The following is a 24,109-nucleotide window of genomic DNA, read 5'->3' as shown; positions in this document are numbered from 1 at the left end:
TCCTTTCCTTTCCTTTCCTTTCCTTTCCTTTCCTTTCCTTTCCTTTCTTCTCTCTCTCTTTCATGAAGTCTTGCTCTGTCACCTAGGCTGGAGTGCAGTGGCATGATCTTGACTCACTACAACCTCTCCCTCCTGGGTTTAAGCAGTTCTGCTGCCTCAGCCTCCTGAATAGCTGGGACTACAGGCATCTGCCACCATTCCCAGCTAATTTTTTATATTTTTGGAGAGACCGAATTTCACCATGTTTGCCAGGCTGGTCTCGAGCTCCTCGAACTCCTCAGGTGATCCACTCACCTTGGCCTCCCAAAGTGCTGCGATTACAGGGGTGAGCCACCATGGCTGGCCCCAAGTATTCATTTCTATCTGTCCTAGAAATATATCTAAATCTTTAACCTTTCCATCGTATCTGTGTAATCCACAAATGCAGAATTTTCCATGAGAGGGGGGATTTAAAAGATCTGGTTTGTTTCTTGAAGTGCTCTGGTACCTGTCAGACTGTGGACCTTGATTTCTGGTTCACTCTACTTGTAACTTGCAGCCTCCCTCCCTCTTCCCAGTAAAATAGATTTGCGCGGTTTAATGTTAGATGATGTGGACCTGAGTGATGAGATTTGAGCGGAGGAGCAGGGAAAGGGGCAGAGTAGGGGAGCTTGTCAGTGAAACCTTAAGTCTCAGAAGGTAGCTTGGCACTGAAAGACTCCCCAGGATGGGCACTAGGAGGATGCAGGCCAGCTGGGAACGGTGGTGGGAGACTGGTGGTGAATGGACACATCTGCTGAATGCAGTTGGCCTTCACCTTTCTCAGTCTGCCATGCGTGGTGGTGACAGGAGCTGAAGGAATACAGTGGAGGTTTGTCGCTTGGTCTCCAGCCAGGGGAGGAGGCCACCAGGAAGGAGCACCTGGTATGATGCATTTACCCCAGAGTTTTTCAAGCATTTCTCATTGTTACTGAGCATGAATCTTAGTGAGGTGTTTATTCTCTGAGATCTGAGGATTTGAGCCATGAGGCACCCAACACCCAGGGTTTCCCTCTAATCTGTAGTCATTCCACAGAAACAATAGGACTGTGCCTAATTTAGGAGAAAACAGAAAGATATTGGTGGGAAAGTTTATGAATTACATTTGGGGGAGTTTTACAGGGTAAGGAAGGAGAGTTTGAATAGTAACATGAAAGGACAATAGGGCCAGTAAGATGTGACTTGTGGACATTTGTTGTCTAAGTATGTTTTGAAGGAAGAAGAAAGTATGGGACAAGGCATTGAGGATGCAAGAAATGAAGTCACCTGGCTAAGAGAGGAACGGCTGGCTGAAGAGAGGAGAACAGAGTCTAGGGAGGAATGAGATCCAGCAAGAGATAGGGTCAGCTGGGGCATTTTCTTACCAGAGGCCTGCAATCTCCTAAGACAGGAGTCCCCAACCCCCGGGCTGCAGACCAGTAGCCATCCACGGCCTGTTAGGAATCAGGCTGCACAGCAGGAGGGGAGAAGTGCGCCAGTGAGGATTATGGCCTGAGCTCCGCCTCCTGTCAGATTAGTGGCGGCATTAGATTTTCATAGGAGCGGAAACCCTATTGTGAACTGCATGCAAGGGATCAAGGTTGCGTGCTCCTTATGAGAATATAATGCCTGATGATCTAAGGTGGAACAGCTTCATCCCAAAACTATCCCCTCCACCACATCTGTGGAAAAATTGCCTTCCACAAAGGTGCCAAAAAGGCTGGGGACAGCTGGCGTAAGAAGAGTAGGAACTGAGACATCCTGCTGGAGGGAACATGGGGGTGGCAGGGACTGAGGAACTGAAGAGAGATTTACATTTGTGGGGTTTTTAGAAAAAGACCAACAAATATGACTGAAAGTATGTTCTGGCAGTCCTGGGTCCTATCCGCGTTGTTCAGCATTAATCCACAGGTTTGTAATGGGTGAGTTTTCTGTGGTTCTGGACCTCACTTTGGCAAAGTTCTTTGATTCTGGAACAGTAGTAGCTGCATAGAAAGTGGTGGCAGTGGGCATGACCTTTAATTGAGAATTAGAAAGCCAGGAGTTCCCAGGGTCAAGGAAATCATCATGAGTGGAGGAGTATTTGAAGCTATCCTCCTGTCATGGGGTCCAGGCTGGATGACTGACTGAGTGGGCCTGGGTGTGTTCTCATGAAGATGGGAAGGTAGGTGCCTGAAGGATTCTGGTGTGGCTAAATGGCAGGTTCTTTGGGTGTGGGATAGTGGGAGAGGCGACTAATAAGGAGGCTGTGGTCAGAGAGGGGAATGCAAATTTGTGGATGGGGTTAGAGCCATGACATACTAAGTTCCAGGGTGTGCCCAGGATGGTATGCAGATGAGGTGTTTGTGTGGTGTCCTGACCGACAAAAATCGTGTTCTGTGTGTTAGCCAGGAATAGTATTTAGCAATTAGGTTTATGACTAAGGGGAGCGTGTGTGTGTGTGTGTGTGTGTGTGTGTGTGTGTGTGTGTTCATTGTGTGCATGCACATTGCATGTATAGTAACCCTTCTAAAAATAATTAAATAACATTTCTTTCCTTCTCATAAACATGCTCAGAATTCTCATCAAACGCTCATTAACATATTATATAGATAATGAATCAGCAATCATGATCTGGAGGCTTTTGCTATTGGGCCATTCATTTATTTGGTTCTTCATTATACAGATTGTGGCTTTTCATGAATGGGGTTATGTATGGCTCTGTCTTTCTGGGATGTGTCCCTCTTAGATCCATTCTATTTTATAAATTTCCACAAGGGCAGGCACTATTTTATGTCCCTGCTATCCCCATAGCAGTTCACACAGTTCTGTCTACCTAATCAATGTTTTCTGAATGAAAAGACCACAATTGTTTTCCGTCCTGACAACTTGTCTTCCCAAATAGGAAAGATGAGTATAGCAATGACCTCAGCTAATACAGAGAATCTTAGAAAAGGGTTTTCTTCCAACTGTACTTTAGTACATGATGCTACAATGACATATTCAGTCTCTGTTATTTTCAGAATGGGAAAACTCATTTCCCCTGCCTTCGAAAACTTTCAAGTTTTCTCAATTGCCATCCCCTTTGTTTGCCTTTCTTTTCTTTCTGCCCTCATCCAATATTCCTCTTTCACTGTGATATCAAATTCCTTGACCATGCAGTTAACATTTGTCTTTGATAGTCTTCCCTTCTCTACGTGATGATCTTTTTCTTCCTTCTTTCTCTCCTTCTAATGGGGTTCTTCAGTTGGCTTTCCACTAAGAAGCTCTCTGAGAAGGCCAAGGAAAGCTGATAAACTTCAGCTCCTCTGAGAATACTTGCACTTTAACAGGTGATTTTAAAAAACAGAAATACATTCAAAAATCAAAAAAGTAAAACTAGCAAGAAAGTGACAGGTAGTGGAGATTGTCCCTGAATTGCCAGCACCTACCCATTTTCCCTGTTCCTGCATGGGGACCTAACTGTAATTTTGGAGAAGGAATTGACTCAAGTTTCTCACCTATAAAGTGGTTGTAATAATACTTGCCTCTTGGGGCTGTTTGTAGGGGCATAAATGATATAATTGATGTGAAAGTGCTTCCTAAACTACAACCAGTTTTCCAACTCTTCCTCTACCTTCTAACACTGAACTGGGAATTGTGCCCTAAGGCTCACTCCTGCAAGAGAGGGCAGATAAGTGATAATCCGGGCTTTAACACAGGAATAGCTGAACTGCCTCACAGTAATTATTCACCTGAAAAGAAAGAGGTTTGACCAGCAATCTCTAACATCTTTTCTGGTCCAAAACCTATGATTATAAAAAACTACTTAATTGGATATTGTTTTATATACTGTTCTAGATATCTTGATTTTTCCCAACTACCCTGTAAACTCCTAGAGGCCAGGGGCCATATCTTACAGCCCTCATGTAGCTTCTATAATAATTAGCATAATGCTAGACACTTAGGAGATATACAAGAAATGCACCAACCATGAAATGATTCATTGATATTCATTTCCTATATTTATTTATTTATTTATTTTTTGAGACAAAGTCTCACTTTGTTGGCCAGGCTGGAGTGTGGTGGCATGTTCATGGCTCACTGCATCCTCAACTTCCTGGGTGCAAGTGATCCTCTCACCTAAGCCTCCCAAGTAGCTGGGACTATAGGTGTGTACCACCTGGCTTTTTTTTTTTTTTTTTTTTTTTTTGTATTTTCGAGGAGGTAGAGACAGGGTTTTGTCATGATGCCCTTGAATCCCCCAGATCAAGCAATCTGCCCGCTTCTGCCTCCTAAAGTGCTGGGATTATAGCCATGAGCCACTGCACCTGTCCCTCTAATGATTAAACAATTTTTTTTTTAACTTTTAACTTCTAAAATTTTTTTACTTTTGGAGATGGAGTCTCATTCTGTCATCCAGGCTGGAGTGCAGTGGCACAATCTCGGCTCACTCCAACTTCCGCCTCCTGGGTTCGAGCGATTCTCCTGCCTCAGCCTCCTGAGTAGCTGGGACTACAGGCGCCCATCACCATGCCCAGCTAATTTTTGTATTTTTAGTAGAGACGAGTTTCACTATGTTGACCAGGCTGGTCTCGAGCTCCTGACCTCAGGTGATCCGCCTGCCTTGGCCTCCTATATTGACTTAAATTTGAGGCTGGTGCTTCCACTGAGAAGACAAACTTAACACACTCTCTCCACTCAGTGTATTTCCCTTTCCTAACAAAGCTCCTCTGTGTTCTGCCACTGTGTGGTGGAGAGTGCAGGCAGTCAGACACTGGGGGTGAGCTAACTTCTTGACTAGGTGACCCTTTTTTTTTTTTTTTGAGACGGAGTCTCGTTCTGTGGCCCAGGCTGGAGTACAATGTCGCCATCTTGGGTCACTACAGCCTCCGCCTCCCAGGTTCAAGTGATTCTCCTGCCTTAGCCTCTGGGTAGCTGGGATTACAGGCACCTGCCACTGCGCTGCCTAATTTTTGAATTTTCAGTAGGGATAGGGTTTCACCATGTTGGCCAGGCTGGTCTTGAACTCCTGACCTCAGGTGATCCGCCCGCCTCAGCCTCCCAAAGTGCTGGGATTACAGGCTTGAGCCACCTCGCCCAGCTTAACTAAGTGACTCTTAATCTCTTTGAGTCTTGGTTTCATCATCTGTAAGATAGACACAATACCTTCCCTGCCTGCCCCAGGGGTTATGAAGATGAAATCAGAGTTTGAATGGAGGTCAAGCTTTTAAAAACTGCAAAGCCCCTTTCTGGGGTGAGGTAGCTGTTCTTAATACTTACCCCTCATTCTGATGACATTGGAGCCAAAGGGAAGCAGCTTCCTCTCTGCCACACACACACTTTCAAATCAATTTTATAATTTAAGATGGGACTCACAGATAGGTGTTATTAACAATGCAGGGCCCTCTGGTAGCTTCTTATTTTAAAAATTAATAATTATTGCTAATCAAGTGATAGATTTTTTTTTAAAATCATTAAAATTTTCTGTACTGTCTCTATTTCAAATTTATTTTTCCCTGTCTTCCTACAGCTCTGGTCCTTAGAGAGTCTCAGGGGGATTTTTTAGGGTCAGGGATGCTTTCAGCCACAAATTTGAAGTAAACAATTGTGATGCCTCACCTATGCACATTTCTTTTTCATTTTCAAGTGATTTTTATGCACATTTTCTCACCTAGTCCTTACAGCTCTGACATCGGTAGGGCAAGAGGTATTACCTTCATTTTTCAAATGAAATAGACAAATTTTATTTCGGCACCCTGACTTTCTTTTTTGAGGCAGGGTCTTGCTTTGTTGCCCAGACTGGAGTGCAGTGGCACTATCTCACCTCACTGCAACCTCCGCATTCCAGGCTTGAGTAATTCTCCTGCCTCAGCCTCCCGAGTAGCTGGGATTACAGGCACCTGCCACCACTCCCAGCTAATTTTTGTATTTTTAGTACAGACGGGGTTTCACCATGTTGGCAAGGCTGGTCTCGAACTCCTGACCTCGTGATCCAACCGCCTCAGCCTCCCAAAGTCCTGGGATTATAGGCATGAGACACCACACCCAGCCTGCACCCTGGCTTTTAAAGCCCCATCTCCCGCTGGCCTTGTAGGATGTCATATATCTCTGATTCTGCAGGCAAATGAGGCCATGGGTGGCAGCAGCAGCAGCAGTTGGGAGTCTGGTAGAAATGCAGAATCTCAGACCTACCCCAGGCCCCCTGAATCCGAATCTAAGGTTTATCAAGACCTGCAAGTGATTCATGTGCACATTCAAGTTTGAGAACATGGATCTGATCTGCGGATTTGCATGAAGAAATTACTGACTTAACATCCTCTCCCAGAAAAAAAAGCTCCAAGATATTTATTTTTTAAAAAGAACGTTTGAAAGAGAAATAATTAGTCCCCAAGAATGAGTGATGGGATTCTAGGCATCTGGCCCCTTAGAGAGCTTTCTAGTTTTCTGAATATACAGGATCCCAACTCTTATAATCACACAAAAGCTGATCTTGTGTTCCACGCTGTCATAGAATGATGTTTCAGAGAGAAAAAAACAAGAAGGAATAATACAAGAAAATAAGGTAATAAACTAAAAACCTAAAATGGTAATTTGTACAAGTTTTCCTTCACAAAATATGCAACTAAATATTTACTACATAGCTAGATGATAGCTAATCACACAACACTTAGAAAAATATATCAGGGCCGGGTGTGGTAGCTCACACCTGTAATCCCAATACTTTGGGAAGCCTAGGTGAGTGGATGGCTTGAGTCCAGGAATTCAAGACTGGTCTGGCAACAGAATGAAACTCTATCTCTAAAAACAAAATAAAACCCCCAAATCAGCCAGGTGTGGTGGCATGAGTCTGTAATCCCAGCTACTCAGGAGGCTGAGTGGGGAGGATCGCCTGAGCTGGAGAAGTTGAGGCTACAGTGAGCCATGATCACACCATTGCACTCCAGCCTGGGTGACAGAGTAAGACCCCATCTCTTAAAAACAAAACAAAACAAAAAAGAAGAAGAGAAAAACATATCAATCTGCTAACAACATTGAGTTCTATTTTTCCATATATGATTTGGCAGCCTATGACATTTTGGAGTCACTCTAGACTGTCACTTCTCTTCTCCATTAGCTGAATCACCCTTTAACTCTGAAAAGACTAAAACACTGTATATTTGGGCAAAAGTATATGAAGTTTGTAAATAGATTGCCTTTACAATGTTATTCTTCATTCAATCTGTTTTTTAAAAATTTCCCTGCAGTGCATTCCAAGACTACTTCATCAAACTGTTAATAACCTTAGACTTCAATTACATGTTGGCTTCACTTGGTGAGATTAGAAAAGTTGCATCAGAAACTGAATTAGTAATCCTAGAATCACATCTTATAAGAGCTTTAGAGATGATACAATACAAATTCTTCTTTTACACATGGAGAAAATGAAGTTCAGAGAAGAAATGTGATTCGCTCAAGGTCACACTCACAGTTTGGGGATTATTCGAGGTTTCATCTGAAAAGCTCTTATTTCATCTTAGTTGCAAAGAAACCTGAATTAAGTCACACACATCCTAAACTTCTGGTTTTCATGTTCAGCCACATCCTATCCACAAGGAAAACTTACGAATCAAGATTTTGGCTTAGACTTTTTCCTGAATGGCATCAACTCACCTTATCAACAATCTCCTGGATTTCTGGAGTGGCGGGTTTGGCCTCAGATAAGCCTCCAGGTATCATTTTGGCTGATTGTTTCTTTGCTGGACAGGATGCTGGAACCAAAGTGAATAGGGAAGCGTGGAGACTTGTGTGTTAAAAGAGGCATTCGATAGCTCCGCCTATAGAATGCTTTATTTTCCAGAAATAGCAAAGAGGCACGGGGAAAGTGAGTATGCCTCCAAGCAAGTCTTCTTGCTTCCTGGACAGAATATACTACACAGAATTTGGAAGAAAGAGGGGTTGGAGGATGAACAAATGGGCAAGTATAGGAATCATGTCCTAACAAGCATCAAACATCCCCGCATTCTCTTTGACAATGGTTTCATCCTGTTGCATCATTTGAATTATGAAATCTGAAACTGCAACTAGAATTTCCAAGTGTTTTAAAACTTCTAACACAAAATTTTATTTTTTTTAAAGCAAAACTTACTAATAATGTCAAGATTAGTTTAGAATTTACTTGACTTTAGAAAGAAAGCAAAAGGATCTATCTGGAGGACCTTGGTTGGATGTGTCTTCTTTACTTTTATTTAAATATCTGGAGATGTTTAACATACAGAAAAAACACAAAGAATAAAATAACAAACATCTATATTTCTATCACTCAGAGTTAAAACTTTTAATCTTTTTGTCATGTTTGCTTGCTATCTTTTATTTTGGTAGTTATTTTTAAGAAATAAAATATTACAGATATGGAGGAAGCCCCACATGCCACACAACCTTGTCTTCCAGAAGGCAAAGTACGTTGTGAATTGATATCCTTCCAGGTCATTTTTATATGTTTACTTGGTGTGTTTTTAAAATTTCACTTAAATTGTATGCTAAATATATTCTATGTTATGCTCCTTTTTCTCTTCAACATGTTTTTGAGCCTTTCCATGTTGATATACACATAGATCAATCCACAGATAGATCAATCCTGTTCATTTCCTTTAACTGCGATATGCTACTTTATGCTAGACCTATCTATTTAGTCTACCTATCTAACTGCTATATACTAGTTCATATTTTATATACTCATTTCCCTATTGTTGATGATTTTGGTTGTTTCTAGTGTTTCATTCTTACAAACAACGTTGCATTTTTTTCCCCTTTTGTACATGAGTGAGGGCTTCTGCAGGCAACTTATCTAGAAGCAAAATGACCACGTTGTGTGAATATTTATGTATGTTATATTATTCAATTTTGGGAATATATAATACATACACAGGATAAAAATGTTTGGAAGGAACCAGGCTTTACAATATAAGGAATTAATCACTTACTTAATTCCTTAGACACCCTTCTACTTTCCAGAAACAACTATTGGCACCAATTTCTTCTGTATCCTTCAGAGACATTCTTTACACATACAAATATAAAAAAAATTGGAGGCTGGGCACGGTGGCTCATGCCTGTAATCCTAGCACTTTGGGAGGCCGAGGCAGGTGGATTACAAGGTCAAGAGATTGAGATCATCCTGGCCAACATGGTGAAAGCCCATCTCTACTAAAAATACAAAAATTAGCTGGGCATGGTGGCATGAGCCTGTAGTCCCAGCTGCTTGGGAGGCTGAGGCAGAAGAATTGCTTGAACCTGGGAGGCAGAAGTTGCAGTGAGCCAAGATTGTGCCGCTGCACTCCAGCCTGGCAATAGAGCAATACTGTGTCTCAAAATAAAATAAAATAAAATAAAATAAAATAAAATAAAATAAAACAAAATAAAAAAATAATAATAATTGGCTACACACACATGCACACACACACATAGATAAATATACATCTATATAGGTTTTCTTTTATAAAAATGGTATTCTATATAAATGATTATACTTTTTGTTTTATTTCTAACAATATATTTTGGAGATTGTTCTCTATCACAATACAGGGAGGTGCTTGTTTCTTTATAATAATGTTTGGCGGGTGTTTGGCAAATTCTTGGAGCTAGGTGAGTGTTTTATAGGCTAAACTAAGGGGTGCTACACAGGTAATCTCTCCACAGAATGCCTTTACCCTGTGGATTAAGAAGAACAGTGAATGTGGATGAGAAGGTTCTCCCTCAAGAGGCCACAGGTCGTCTGAAGATTTTGGCTCAGCTTTCATAGGCCACTGGTTCTACTCATCTTCATGTGACCTCCCCAAGTCAAGTCCTTTCATATTCAGGTCCCTGACATTTTTCCAAGCCTGCAGCCCATTTTTAGTTGTTCACTTACATCCTAGTCCAGGCCATCCTTATTGAATCTCCCCAGTGGTAAGGGATATGATAAACAGCAAGTCTACTCTTCTCTTTTCAGGGTCTATGCCCTGTGCTTTCAGCTCTTTCCTATTGATTCTCAATAATTTATTGTAGAAGTAAAAACTTCCCCAAAGCAAATACTGCTTTTGTCTTTTGTATTCCTCCTGTAACTGTGGGGAAAAGAAAAAGAGATCAGACTGTTACTGTGTCTATATAGAAAGAAGTAGACATAAGAGACTCCATTTTGTTCTGTATTTGAGATGCTGTTAATCTGTGACCCTACCCCCAACCTTGTCCTTGCAAGAGACATGTGCTGTGGTGACTCAAGTTTTAACGGATTTTGGGCTGTGCAGGATGGGCTTTGTTAAACAAGTGCCTGAAGGCAGTATGCTTGTGAAAAGTCATCACCATTCTCTTAATCTCAAGTACCCAGAGACACGTACACTGCCAAAGGTCCATAAGAGGAAAGAAGGCCTCTTGACAGTTGAGATAGAGAAAAACATCTGTCTCCTGCCCATCCCTGGGCAATGGAACATCTTGGTGTAAAACCCAATTGTATGTTCTGTTTACTGCGAAAGGAAAAAACCACTTTAGGGCTGAAGGTGGGATGTGCTAGCCGCAATGTTGCTCTTTATGCACTAAAAATGTTTACGGAGATGTTTGCATATGCATATCAAGGCACAGTACTTTTCCTTAAACTTATTCATGTCACAGAGATCTTTATTCATATGTCTTACTGCTGACCTTCTCCCTACGATGATCCTATTATCCTGCCACTTCCCTTTTTCTAAGATGCTAAAGATAATGATCAATAAATACTGAGGGAACTCAGAGACCGGTGCCAGCGTGGGTTCTCTGTATGCTGAGTGCCGGTCCCCTGGGCCCACTTTTTCTTTCTCTATACTTTGTCTCTGTGTCTCATTTCTTTTCTCAAGTCTCTCGTTCCACCTAATGAGAAACGCCCACAGGTGTGGAGGAGTGTGGAGGGGCAGGCCACCCCTTCATCTGGTGCCCAATGAGGGTGCTTTTCTCTAAGGTGAAGGTACACTCGATCATGGTAATTGAGGACAAGTCGACGAGAGACTCCCGAGTACGTCTATAGTCAGCCTTGCGGTAAGCTTGTGTGCTTGGAAGAACCTAGGGTAACAATGAGGCAAACTAAAAGTAAATATGCCTCTTATCACAGCTTTATTAAGATTCTCTTAAAAAGAGGGGGAGTTAAAGTCTCTACCAAAAATCTAATTATGCTATTTCAAACAATAGAACAGTTTTGCCCATGGTTTCTGGAACAGGGAACTTTAGATCTAAAAGACTGGGAAAAAATTGGCAAAGAATTAAAACAAGCAAGTACGGAAAGTAAAATCATCCCACTTACAGTATGGAATGATTGGGTCATTATTAAAGTAGCTTTAGAACCGATTCAAACAGAAGAAGGTAGCGTTTCAGTTTCTGATGTCCCTGAAAGCTGTGTAGTAGATCGTGAAAAAGAGGCAGGGATAGAATCCCGGAAAGGAACGGAAAGTTCACATTGTAAATGTGTAGCAGAGCCGGTAATGGCTCGGTCAACGCAAAATGTTGATGATAATCAATTACAGGAGGTGATATATCCTGAAATGTTAAAATTAGAAGAAAAAGGTCCAGAATTAGCAGAAAAAGGTCCAGAATTAGCAGAGCCATCAGAGTCTAAACCACGATGACCAACTCCTATTACAGCAACTCAGATGCCTGTAACTTTACAACCTCAAATGCAGGTTAAACAAGTACAAACTCCAAAAGAAGATCAAATAGAAAAAGATAGAGTCTCTGTCATGGCAATGCCAATCCAAATACAGTGTCCACAATATCAGCTGGTAGAAAATAAGACCCTGTTGCCAGTAGCCTATCAATACTGGCCGCCAGCCAAACTTCAGTATCGGCTGCCCCCATAAAATCCATATGGACAGCCAGGAATGTTTCCAGCGCCACAGGGCAGGGCGCTGTATCCTCAGCCGCCCACCATGGGACATAATCCTATCGCACTGCCTAGTGGACAGAGTGGTGCATTACATAAAATTATTGATGAGGCAAGAAAACAAGGAGATAATGAAGCGTGGCGATTCCCAATAATATTAGAATCAAGACCACCTGGAGAAGGGGCCCAAGAGGGAGAGCCTCCCAGAGCTGAAGCCAGATATGAGTCCTTTTCTATAAAAATGCTAAAAGAAATGAAAGAGGGAGTAAAACAGTATGGACCCAACTCTCCTTACTTGAGAACATTATTAGATTCCATTGCTCATGGACATAGACTCATTCCTTATGATTGGGAGATTCTGGCAAAATCATCACTCTCACCCTCCCAATTTTTACAATTTAAGACTTGATGGATTGATGGGGCACAAGAACAGGTCCTAAGAAATAGGACTGCCAATCCTCCAATTAACATAGACACAGATCAGCTATTAGGAACCGGTCAAAATTGGAGCACTGCTAGTCAACAAGTAATAATGCCAAATGAGGCCACTGAGCAAATTAGGGCTATCTGCCTTGGGGCCTGGGAGAAAATCCAAGACCCAGGAACTGCCTGCCCCTCCTTCAATACAATAAGACAAGGCTCTGAAGAGCCTTACCCTGATTTTGTAGCAAGGCTTCAAGATGCTGCTCAAAAGTCAAAATTACTGATGAGAATGCCTGTAAGGTCATAATGGAGTTGATGGCATATGAAAACACCAATCCTGATTGTCAATCAGCCATTAAGCCATTAAAAAGAAGTGTCCCAGCAGGATCAGATGTAATCTCAGAGTACGTTAAAGCCTGTGATGGAATTGGAGGAGCTATGCATAAAGCTATGCTTATGGCTCAAGCAATCACAGGAGTTGCTTTAGGAGGACAAGTTAGAACATTTGGGGAAAAATGTTATAATTGTGATGAAATTGGTCATCTAAAAAACAATTGCCTAGTGTCAAATAAACAAAATACAACTACTCAAGCTACTACGACAACAGATAAAGAGCCACCTGGCCTATGTCCAAGATGTAAAAAGGGAAAACATTGGGGTAATCAATGTCGTTCTAAATTTGATAAAAATGGGCAACCACTGTCAGGAAACGAGAGGAGGGGCCAGCCTCAGGCCCCACAACAAACTGGGGCATTCCCAATTCAGCCCTTTGTTCCCCAGGGTTTTCAGGAACAACAACCCCCACTGTCACAAGTGCCTCAGGGAATAAGCCAGTTATCACAATACGGCAATTATGCCCCACCACAAGCGGCAGTGCAGCAGTAGATTTATATACTATCCAAGCAGTCTCTTTGCTTCCAGGGGAGCCTCCACTAAAAATCCTCACAGGGGTATATGGCCCCTTGCCTGAGGGGACTGTAGGACTAATCTTAGGAAGATCAAGTTTAAATCTAAAGGGAGTTCAAATTCATACTGGTGTGGTTGATTCAGACTGTGAAGGTGAAATTCAATTGGTTATTAGTTCCTCAATTCCTTGGAGTGCCAGTCCAGGAGACAGGATTGCTCAATTATTACTCCTATCTTATATTGAAGTTGGAAACAATGAGATAAAAAGAACAGGAGGGTTTGGAAGCACTGATCCGGCAGGAAAGGCTGCATATTGGGCAAGTCAGGTCTCTGAGAGCAGACCTGTGTGTAAGGCCATTATTCAAGGAAAACAGTTTGAAGGGTTAGTAGACACTGGAGCAGATGTCTCTGTCATTGCTTTAAATCAGTGGCCAAAAAATTGGCCTAAACAAAAGGCTGTTACAAGACTTGTCAGCGTAGGCACAGCTTCAGAAGTGTATCAAAGTACGATGATTTTACATTGTTTAGGTCCAGATAATCAAGAAAGTACTGTTCAGCCAATAATTGCTTCAATTCCTGTTAGTCTATGGGGTCGAGATTTGTTACAACAGTGGGGTGCGGAAATCATTATGCCCGCTCCATTATACAGCCCCATGAGTCAAAAAATCATGACTAAGATGGGATATATACCAGGAAAGGGATTGGGAAAAAATGAAAATGGCATTAAAGTCCCAATTGAGACTGAGGAAAATCAAGAAAGAAAAGGAATAGGGTATCCTTTTTAGGGGCAGCCACTGTAGAGCCTCCTAAACCCATTCCATTAACTTGGAAAACAGAAAAACCAGTATGGGTAAATCAGTGGCCGCTACCGAAACAAAAACTGGAGGCTTTACATTTATTAGCAAAGGAACAATTAGAAAAGGGACACACTGAGCCTTCATTCTTGCCCTGGAATTCTCCTGCATTTGTAATTCAGAAAAAATCAGGCAAATGCCGTATGTTAACGGACTTAAGAGCCATAAATGCTGTAATTCAACCCATGGGGCCTCTCCAACCTGGGTTGCCCTCCCCAGCCATGATCCCAAAATACTAGCCTTTAATTATAATTGATCTAAAGGATTGCTTTTTTTTAACCATTCCTCTGGCAGAGCAGGATTGTGAAAAATTTGCCTTTACTATACCAGCCATAAATAATAAAGAACCAGCCACCAGGTTTCAGTGGAAAGTGTTACCTCAGGGAATGCTTAATAGTCCAACTATTTGTCAAACTTTCGTAGGTCAAGTCCTTCAACCAGTTAGAGACAAATTGTTCAGATTTTTATATCATTCACTATATTGATGATATTTTATGTGCTGCAGAAACAAGAGACAAATTAATTGACTGTTACACATTTCTGCAAGCAGAGATTGCCAATGCAGGACTAACAATAGCATCTGATAAAATTCAAACCTCTACTCCTTTTCATTATTTAGGGATGCAGATAGAAAATAGAAAAATTAAGCCACAAAAAATAGAAGTAAGAAAAGGCACATTAAAAACATTAAATGACTTTCAGAAATTGTTAGGCAATATTAATTCTATTCAGCCAACTCTAGGCATTCCTACTTATGCCATGTCAAATTTGTTCTCTATCCTAAGAGGAGACCTAGACTTAAATAGCAAAAGAATATTAACCTCAGAGGCAACAAAAGAAATTAAATTAGTGGAAGAAAAAATTCAGTCAGCGCAAATAAGTAGAATAGATCCCTTAGCCCCACTCCAACTTTTGATTTTTGCTACTGCACATTCTCCAACAGGCATCATTTTTCAAAATACTGATCTTGTGGAGTGGTCATTCCTTCCTCACAGTACAATTAAGACTTTTACATTGTACTTGGATCAAATAGCTTCATTAATTGGTCAGGCAAGATTACGAATAATAAAATTGTGTGGTAATGACCCAGACAAAATAGTTGTTCCTTTAACCAAGGAACAAGTTAAACAAGCCTTTATCAATTCTGATGCATGGCAGATTGGTCTTGCTGATTTTATGGGAATTATTGATAATCATTACCCAAAAACAAAAATCTTCCAGTTTTTAAAATTGACTACTTGGATTTTACCTAAAATTACCAGACATGAACCTTTAGAAAATGCTCTGACAGTATTTACTGATGGTTCCAGCAATGGAAAAGCAGCTTACACAGGGCCAAAAGAGCGAGTAATCAAAACTCAATATCAATTGCCTCAAAGGGAAGAGTTGGTTGCAGTCATGACAGTGTTACAAGATTTTAATCAATCTGTTAATATTATATCAGATTCTGCATATGTAGTACAGGCTACAAGGGATGTTGAGACAGCTCTAATTAAATATAGCATGGATGATCAGTTAAACCAGCTGTTCAATTTATTACAACAAACTGTAAGAAAAAGGAATTTCCCATTTTATATTACTCATATTCGAGCACACACTAATTTACCAGGACCTTTAACTAAAGCAAATGAACAAGCTGACTTACTGGTATCCTCTGCATTCATAAAACCACAAGAACTTCATGCTTTGACTCATGTAAATACAGCAAGGTTAAAAAACAAATTTGATATCACATGGAAACAGGCAAAAGATATTGTACAACATTGCACCCAGTGTCAAGTACTACACCTGCCCACTCAAGAGGCAGGAGTTAATCCCAGAGGTCTGTGTCCTAATGCATTATGGCAAATGGATGTTACACATGTACCTTCATTTGGAAAATTGTCATATGTTCATTTAACAGTTGATACTTATTCACATTTCATATGGGCAACCTGCCAGCCAGGAGAAAGTACTTCCAATGTTAAAAAAACATGTATTATCTTGTTTTGCTGTAACAGGAGTTCCAGAAAAAGTTAAAACTGACAATGGACCAGGATATTGTAGTAAAGCATTCCAAAAATTCTTAAATCAGTGGAAAATTATACATACAATAGGAATTCCTTATAATTCCCAAGGACAGGCCATAGTTGAAAGAACTAATAGAACACTCAAAACTCAGTTAGTTAAACAAAAAGAAGGGGGAGACAGTAAGGAGTGTACCACTCCTCAGATGCAACTTAATCTAGCACTCTATACTTTTTACTTTTTTTTTTTTTTGAGACAGAGTCTTGCTCTGTCACCCGGGCTGGAGTGCAGTGGCCGGATCTCAGCTCACTGCAAGCTCCGTCTCCCGGGTTTACGCCATTCTCCTGCCTCAGCCTCCCGAGTAGCTGGGACTACAGGCACCTGCCACCTCGCCCGGCTAGTTTTTTTGTATTTTTTAGTAGAGACAGGGTTTCACCATGTTAGCCAGGATGGTCTCGATCTCCTGACCTCGTGATCTGCCCGTCTCGGTCTCCCAAAGTGCTGGGATTACAGGCTTGAGCCACCGCGCCCGGCCAGCACTCTATACTTTAAATTTTTTAAACATTTATAGAAATCACACTACTACTTCTGCAGAACAACATCTTACTGGTAAAAAGAACAGTCCACATGAAGGAAAACTGATTTGGTGGAAAGACAACAAAAATAAGACATGGGAAATAGGGAAGGTGATAACCTGGGGAAGAGGTTTTGCTTGTGTTTCACCAGGAGAAAATCAGCTTCCTGTTTGGATACCCACTAGACATTTGAAGTTCTATGATGAACCCATTGGAGATGCAGAGAAAAGCACCTCCAAGGAGACGGAAACACTGCAATCGAGCACCATTGACTTGCAAGATGAACCAAAGTGATGATATCAGAACAGATGAAGTTGCCATCCACCAAGAAGGCGGAGCTGCCAACCTGGGCAGAAACTAAAATAACCTGCTATACAATTAGTCACAAATACACTCCTTGAGTTTTTTTTGCCCATGCACATGAGTATTGTTTAAAATATGCCTTCTTTTTAGCAGCTAGGCTCTGCCACCACGATGTTTGGCTAAGTTCACAAGTCTATCGTAACCTGTAAGCTCCCTGTCACTTCTCTGGCTCTCCTCTCCTGCTAAGCTTTGTTTCCTGGCAGGATTTTCAATCTTCTGCCATTGCCATAGCTACTGCTCTTGCTGGAACTGCCATAGCCACCTTGGTTTTGTGGTTTGGCAAAGTATTCGTCTCTACCACCATAGGGGCCAGAGATTCTGCCTCCAAAGTTTCCTCCCTTCACGAGTGCAAATTTTAAGATTGATTGTTGTTTTTTCAGAAATCACTGTAGCTTCCATGCCCTCCCAAATTGCTTCCACTCTCACCACCAAAGTCATGTATGCCTCCTCCATTGTTATAGCTGTCATGGCTGCCACCCCCACCATAGCCACTGCCCTGGTTTCCAGAATCCTGTCCACTACTTCCATAGCCTCTGCTTCCTCCAGAGTAACCAGGGCTGCCTCCTTCATAACCACTATCATTACCAAATCCATTATAGCCATCCTAATTGCCGCCATATCCACCATCACCACAGCTGCCACCAAAGGCACCAGAAGCACTGAAGTTTCCTCTGTGACCAAAGTTGTCATTCCCACCAAAACCACCTCCATGACCACCACCAAAGTTTCCAGAACCACTGCAGCCTCCTTGGCTAGATGAAAAACTGGCCATCTCTTGCTACTACAGGGCTTTCTTTACTTCACAGCGGTGGCCATTCACAGTATGGTATTTCTGAATGACAATCTTATCTACGGAGCCATGGTTACAAAAACAAAGCCCCTCCTTTTGCCAAAGGTTACAAAAGCAACGCCCCTCTTTTTGCCACTGTCTCGGTCAGTCATGATTTCAATTACTTCAATTCTTCCCATACTCTTCAAAATAATCTCTTAGGTGATGTTATTCAGTGTGTTCTTTAATGCCACCAACAAAGATCTTTTTCAGAGTTAAGTGGGCACCTAGTCTCTGAGAATCTTCTCTTGAGACAGCTCTCTTTGGTTCCACAACTCTTCCATCCTCCTTGTGTGGCCTTGCATTCATGACTGCATCCACCTCCTCCACAAGGGCATATGTGACAAACCCAAAGCCCCTGGAGTGCTTGGTGTTGGGATCTCTCATTACCACACAGTTGGTGAGCGTTCCCCATTGCTCAGAACGGCTCTTCAGAGTCTAGTCGGTTGTTTAAAAGCTCAACTCTCAGATGAAGAGCGTCTGCAGCTGTTTGGGTTCTTTAGGAGACTCTGACTTAGACATGACAGCAGTGGGAAGAGAGACTTTATGCTTCCTCGGCAGTGTCCATTGGCATAAAAGAGTTAGCTAATGGATGAATCTGTGTATATAATTCTTCTGTTGGTAAAGGCATTAAGTTCCAGGCTTAATGAATTTATGGATTGCTGAAACCAAAACCATCAGGCTCTCAGATTTCTATCCTTTCACCAATCCCTGTAGATGTATCTGTCCTCTTCTACTTTTTCTCTGTCATCTATTAAAATGGACTCTGAGTCTAAAGGATATGAAAAAAAAAAAAAAAAAAAAAAAAAAGAATGAACTCTTAGAAAAGACTGCAAATCTTTTGCAAAATGGTACACATAAAAAAATCTTATGGGTATCTACATTTTGACTGAATAAGTGCTTTAAGATGAAGAAATAGAATGGTGAAATTTTATGCATGAGGTGAGCAAATACACTCTGGGAAGTAAGGTGGTTTATAGCATCCATGCATCACATCAATTAGATGATCACCTCTCAACTTACATGTAGAGCCGGCGTTTCTTTGATTTAAAAACTTGTTCTGATTTGTTAAACCACAAGAGTCTATTCTACTTCCATTCTTCTCTAGGAACCTGCCTATATCCATTTCAACAGCCTAAAGTTGGCAAGGATGACAGTTCAAAAGTCGTTGCACAAGGCAGGAGGAAGTTTTATAATATTGGAAAAATAATGTTGGATTACATAATTCTAGAGAAATGTTGAGAACTTAACAAAAATGTATCTAAACATATAGCTATTTATATTTACTTACGTTTTCTCTAGATTATAAACTCTTTTTAAATATACAGTTCATCCTCAAACAGGGGCTCATACCTATAATCCCAGCACTTTAGGCGGGCAGGGTGGCAGGGTTGCTTGAGGGCAGGAGTTTGAGACCAGTCTGGGCAACTCAGTGAGACCTTGTCTCTATAAAAAACAAACAAACAAACAAACAAAAAAACAAAAAATGTAAACCAGTCATGGTGGTGCATACCTGTAAGTCCCAGCTCCCCAGGAGGCTGAGGCGGGAGGATCATTTGAGCCCAAGTGCTCAAGGTTACAGTGAGCTATGATCACACCACTGCACTGCAGCCTGGGCAACAGAGTGAGACCCTGTCTCAAATACATATACACAGTTTGTATTACATTTTCTTTAATGATTATCTTTAATTGAGCTGATAGTTATTTCTCAAAAGGTATAATGTACATATGAATTTACATCTCTTAGCTAACCACATACTAATTATTGGGGTCATGGTATTCTAGCCACTTGGAGTTTCTTGGCCATCCTTGACTTCTCTGGCTATAGAAAATTCCTAAAAGTACAGGAAAAACTTTCTTATTGTAAAAAGTAAAAATAATTGTAGCCAAGACAAGACAAATTAAAAGAAATCATTCTGGCCGCAGAGGGCTCTGGCTTTCCACTGGGGCTGGTTGTCAGTAACAGCCAGGGAGTGAGGCCATAAGGAGATCCTCAAAAGGTGAGTTCTGAGCCTCCATGAGTTAGAGGTTAGTACTTTGCAGTGAGGCTTGGATTGGAATGTGAGGGGATTGTTTAACCCATATCTGCTTCTGTGGTCCTGGACTTGGCTAACTTCAATGAGGCTTACACAGATGCACTGAGAACGAAGATGGAAGATGGGATGAACATAACTAAAGCCAACAAGGCTGGGGGTGTGCCTGCCCTAGGGCTCCTCTCTGGGTGCCAGGACACAGAGGGTGAGGGGTGGGAGTGAAACGGGAGAAGTTCCCTTGTCCCCCTCACAGGGTGTGTGACAGGGAGAGTGGCTCACTTCTTCAGTGCCCAGCTGCTCAAACCTCTAGGGGGAGCTTGCAGACGTGTAGGTTGTGGGGCTCCGACCCCACGGTAGCATCTGGGGGTGAATGCTTACAGCTCCTGAAGCCCCAGTGGGTGTGTGTTACAAAGTGCTCTTTTAGCTTTGCTCTCTGTAGGTAGCTTGTGTCAATCAGCTCTATTAGACCCTTTGCCTTATCATAAGGACAGAGGGCGTCCTGTATCCCCGGGTTTTTGCCTTGGTATACTAGAAGAATCGGATCACATGTGGGCTTGGAGAATGAGTGCAAGGATTTTTATTGAGTGGTAGCTCTCAGCGAGGTAGATGGTAAGGCCAGAAGGGGGCTGGAGTGGGATGGCCCTGCATTTGGGCCTCCCAGCAGCTGGGCTCTTCTCTGACCAGCCTAGCCAAACTCTGCATTGTTGCACCAGTCGATGGCCTGCCGAAGTCTGTCAGTGCCTGTGGGTGTGCTCTTATGCTGGTATGTTCCTCTCCAGCATCTGCCGTTCCCTGTTGGCCCTTAGGCTGGTGTGTTCCTCTCAACTTCCAGTTGCTTGTGTCCTCAGCCATTGGTGTGTTCCTCTTGATGTCCAGCTGCTTGTGTGTGTGCCCGCTAGGATCTTGGAGTTTTTATAGGCACAGGATAGGGGCATGGCAGCCCAGGGTGGTCTTGGGAAATGCAATATTTGGGCATGAAAACAGAAATGCCTGTCCTCACCTAGGTCTATGGGCGCAGGTCTGGGGCTGGAGCCCCGGCTGGGGACTACGCCTTTCCCTTCCCAGCACTTCCCCGCCCCACTTGCTGCACTCTGTATCAGGAGCATAGTTTGCAGGGCTGTAGAAACAATAAGCTACCTAACATCTTTCCAGAGTAAAATTTTCAGCCACCCACAACTTTTCTCACTTCAACGTGGGTGTAGCAGCAATCATTTCCCTCCCTCTTCTGTTTAGGACAAAGGAACCAGTGGTCTCAACGCCAGTGGCTTTTGAGGTCCTCTCAGAACAATGTAGAGAAGCTTGTATGGGCTCAGGGGTCATTCAAACCTTTGCTCAGTAGCCTGGATTGTGAGTTGAGTTGCATTTTTGCCCTTTAGGGGAGAAAGAAGTTGTCGTAGAGGCCTTCCCATGCGTATACTCATCAAATGAACCAGCAATACTGGAGTTGCCTCAGTTTTTATGACTAATAGTACATTCCAGGGTGGAGTAATGTTATACAATCAATGTTGCTGTGCCTGTCCCTATAGAGAAAATTATGCCCTGCCACAAATATACACTGGGATCATAGGCTCTCCCAGTGTGACTTTGTATCAGTTTACACCGTAGGAAAAATGAGCCCTAAGACTCATACATAATCATAGTATCATGCTCTCAAAGGCTTCTTGATAAATGTTAATTTATGAGTTTGGCTTTAGCATGGATTGATTATGCTGCTAGGTTCAACTTTGCAGTGCTCTGGTAAGTTGGGCTGGGAACCACCGACACCAGAGTCAGCTGGGATGCCTGTTCAGTACAGATTCCTGAGTCCCATTCCTTGATTCATTAAATTACAATCTCTTGAGGGTGGGCCCTAGAATCTGCATTTCAAAAAGAGCTCCCTAGATGATTCTCATATGCATTAAATTTAGAAGCCTAGTAACTTACAATGTTGGTGTCCTAAGTTTATAGAGGCAGGAGGGAGGTGAAAAGGTGGGAATCTGGAAGAGTAGTCCACTGCTAGGTGGAAGCCATTTTTACAAAGAGAAAACACATGAAAACAGCTGAAGGAAAGAGCCAAAGCAGATGTTGGCAACACATGCTATTCATATTGAGGTGGGTGCAGGTGGATTCTGGGCTCCTGTTGCAGCACATCTAGTATATACTACATGGGGGCCTGTAATGTGTCAGTCCTGCAAAGTTTTGTCCTAGCCCAATGGCCTACCCCCAATCCTAGTTGAGGATGCTGTGCCTAGGCAGGTGGAGCTCTTTAATCAACAGGGACAGGTGGTGGTTATAGCTTCACCACTTCATGGGATTATCATTATCTTCTATGTCATTTCCACTTGGATCCTTCTAGGGTCCCTTTTCCCCTGCACTGACACAGCCACCTGGGAGAGAAGAGAAGGGAGAGTTAAACTTTAAAACTTCGATTTTTTTTGTATCCATTGATATTTAGAAAAACTGGATTCTTACAGAGGACCCTTTAAGGACTGAAATAGCGTATTAGGAACCCAAACCTTACATTACACTAAACAAATGAGGTCTTGGCGTAATACTTCTAAGATGTTGGCAATTTACAACTTAAAAGCTCATTGCATAGAAACTGAGGGGGAATATTGCCAGGAATTACGCCAACATACTGGCAGTGATGACTCTGCAAAGTCTTTCAATTTCACCCTTCCTTGCTGTTTTCACAGCTATCACTCCCTTAAAGCTTTCATCAACCTCTTACTGGCTTATTGTTGACACTCCCTGGTTGGATCCTACCCTTCTAGTTTCTCCTGAAAACCAAGCTCTTTCTCATACACTGAAAAAATATTGCTTCCTAACTTGGGTACTTCCTGTCATCTATCAAATTCATTTACAATTTTAAGAATAGCCTCCAAGTACTCACAGGTCTTCTTGAACCAGATTCTCTCTCAGAGTTTCTCCCTAGCTGGGTCTTCTTAGATCCTCTTGCACTTCTTTCTCACTCTCGTTCTTGCTCCTGTCTCCTTGTTCATACAATGCCCCTTGACAAGGATGTGATTCCTTCTGTTCTCCGTTACTCTACGTGCAATACTGCTTTCAAAAACCACACCACCCAGAGCCTTCTGTAGTTTCCTGTAGTTCTTGGTTTGTATTCCTGTTATCTCAGTTATTACACATATATTTTCCTGTTTCCTGTAACAGAAATTACACATGTATTTTCTGTTTATCTTCTTGCTGATCTGATTATAATCTCTTCCATGGCAGAAACTGTTGTCTTGACTGTTAGCCATCACATCTCCTAGATTATGAAAAACAGCAGTTGCCCAGCAAATATGTGAACAAATTCATGGATCTCACCACTTTCTCATTGGGAGAAGAGGGCAACCAGCTAACATGGACTTCTGGAGTCCTTAAAGGTCATTGGATAAACATGTCTTGGTCAAGTTTTCCATTTTGCAGCTGAGGAAACTGAGGATCAGTTTGGGTTACAGTGCTTGTTAATCAGAGGACTGAGACTAGACTTTGCTGCCAATTTAAATGGTCTTCCTTTAAGAAGCCAAAGTAGGCCAGGTGCAGTGGCTCACGCCTGTAATCCCAGCACTTTGGGAGACTGAGGTGGGTGGATCACGAGGTCAGGAGTTCAAGACCTGCCTGGCCAATATAGTGAAATCCCATCTCTACTAAAAATACAAAAATTAGCTGGGCATGGTGGCCCCTGCCTGTAGTCTCAGCTACTCTCAGCTATTCAGGAGGCTGAGGCAGGAGAATCACTTGAACCTGGGAGGTGGAGGTTGTAGCGAGCTGAGATCACGCCACTGTACTCCAGCTTGGGCAACAGAGTAAGACTTTGTCTAAAAAAAAAAAAAAAAGAATCCAAAGTAATTACAACAGGACAGCCAGGAGTTCAAGGTTATATTCCCTGATGATCACAGGGCTCCAGTTTCTCTGCATTGCTGGCCAAGGGATGGCCCAGATGCTTGGACAGTTTGATCAGAAACTTATCAAGTCTGTTCGTGTAAGTGAGTTGGCTGGCAGTCTCTATACATGGCCTGAATTAAGCTTGAGGCCTGGTAGCTTGATCCCAGCCAGCACAGTTATGGACCTGCTGGGGTGCACAGTTCCAGGAGCATTATTCCTACTGTATTCTAAAATGGAGCTCAAGTTCATTGGACGTTTTTACTAATAATACTTTATTATTTTTTAGTAAAAAAGGTATGAAAAAAAGAAGGCTTTTGTGGAATGGCTTTAACTTCATCCCAATTCTCGAAGGAGGGCTTGCTGGAGGTAGAGTAGCACAGCAGTTAATAGCACGGACTTTGGAGTGAGGGACAGCTGAGGTCAATAATCTGCAT

The 24,109-nt window shown here is 42.2% G+C and overlaps 1 protein-coding gene and 1 pseudogene across 1 annotated transcript in view; both read right to left on the bottom strand.

Annotated features, from left to right (window-relative positions):
• CSTA (cystatin A) overlaps positions 1-7,843 on the bottom strand; it is a 16,091-nt gene extending 8,248 nt beyond the window's left edge. Inside the window, exon 1 of the mRNA XM_023214633.1 lies at positions 7,609-7,843. Within this exon, the coding sequence (XP_023070401.1) occupies positions 7,609-7,674 (66 nt within the window). The 5' untranslated portion in view covers positions 7,675-7,843. The remainder of the gene's footprint in view (positions 1-7,608) is intronic.
• A 9,285-nt stretch (positions 7,844-17,128) lies between these two features.
• LOC111542307 lies at positions 17,129-18,297 on the bottom strand (annotated as a pseudogene).
• Between the last annotated feature and the right edge of the window lie 5,812 nt (positions 18,298-24,109).

Source organism: Piliocolobus tephrosceles, chromosome 2, assembly GCF_002776525.5.
Source record: "Piliocolobus tephrosceles isolate RC106 chromosome 2, ASM277652v3, whole genome shotgun sequence".
Classification (NCBI taxonomy): Eukaryota; Metazoa; Chordata; class Mammalia; order Primates; family Cercopithecidae; genus Piliocolobus; species Piliocolobus tephrosceles.
This window is presented reverse-complemented; position numbering and strand designations above follow the sequence as displayed.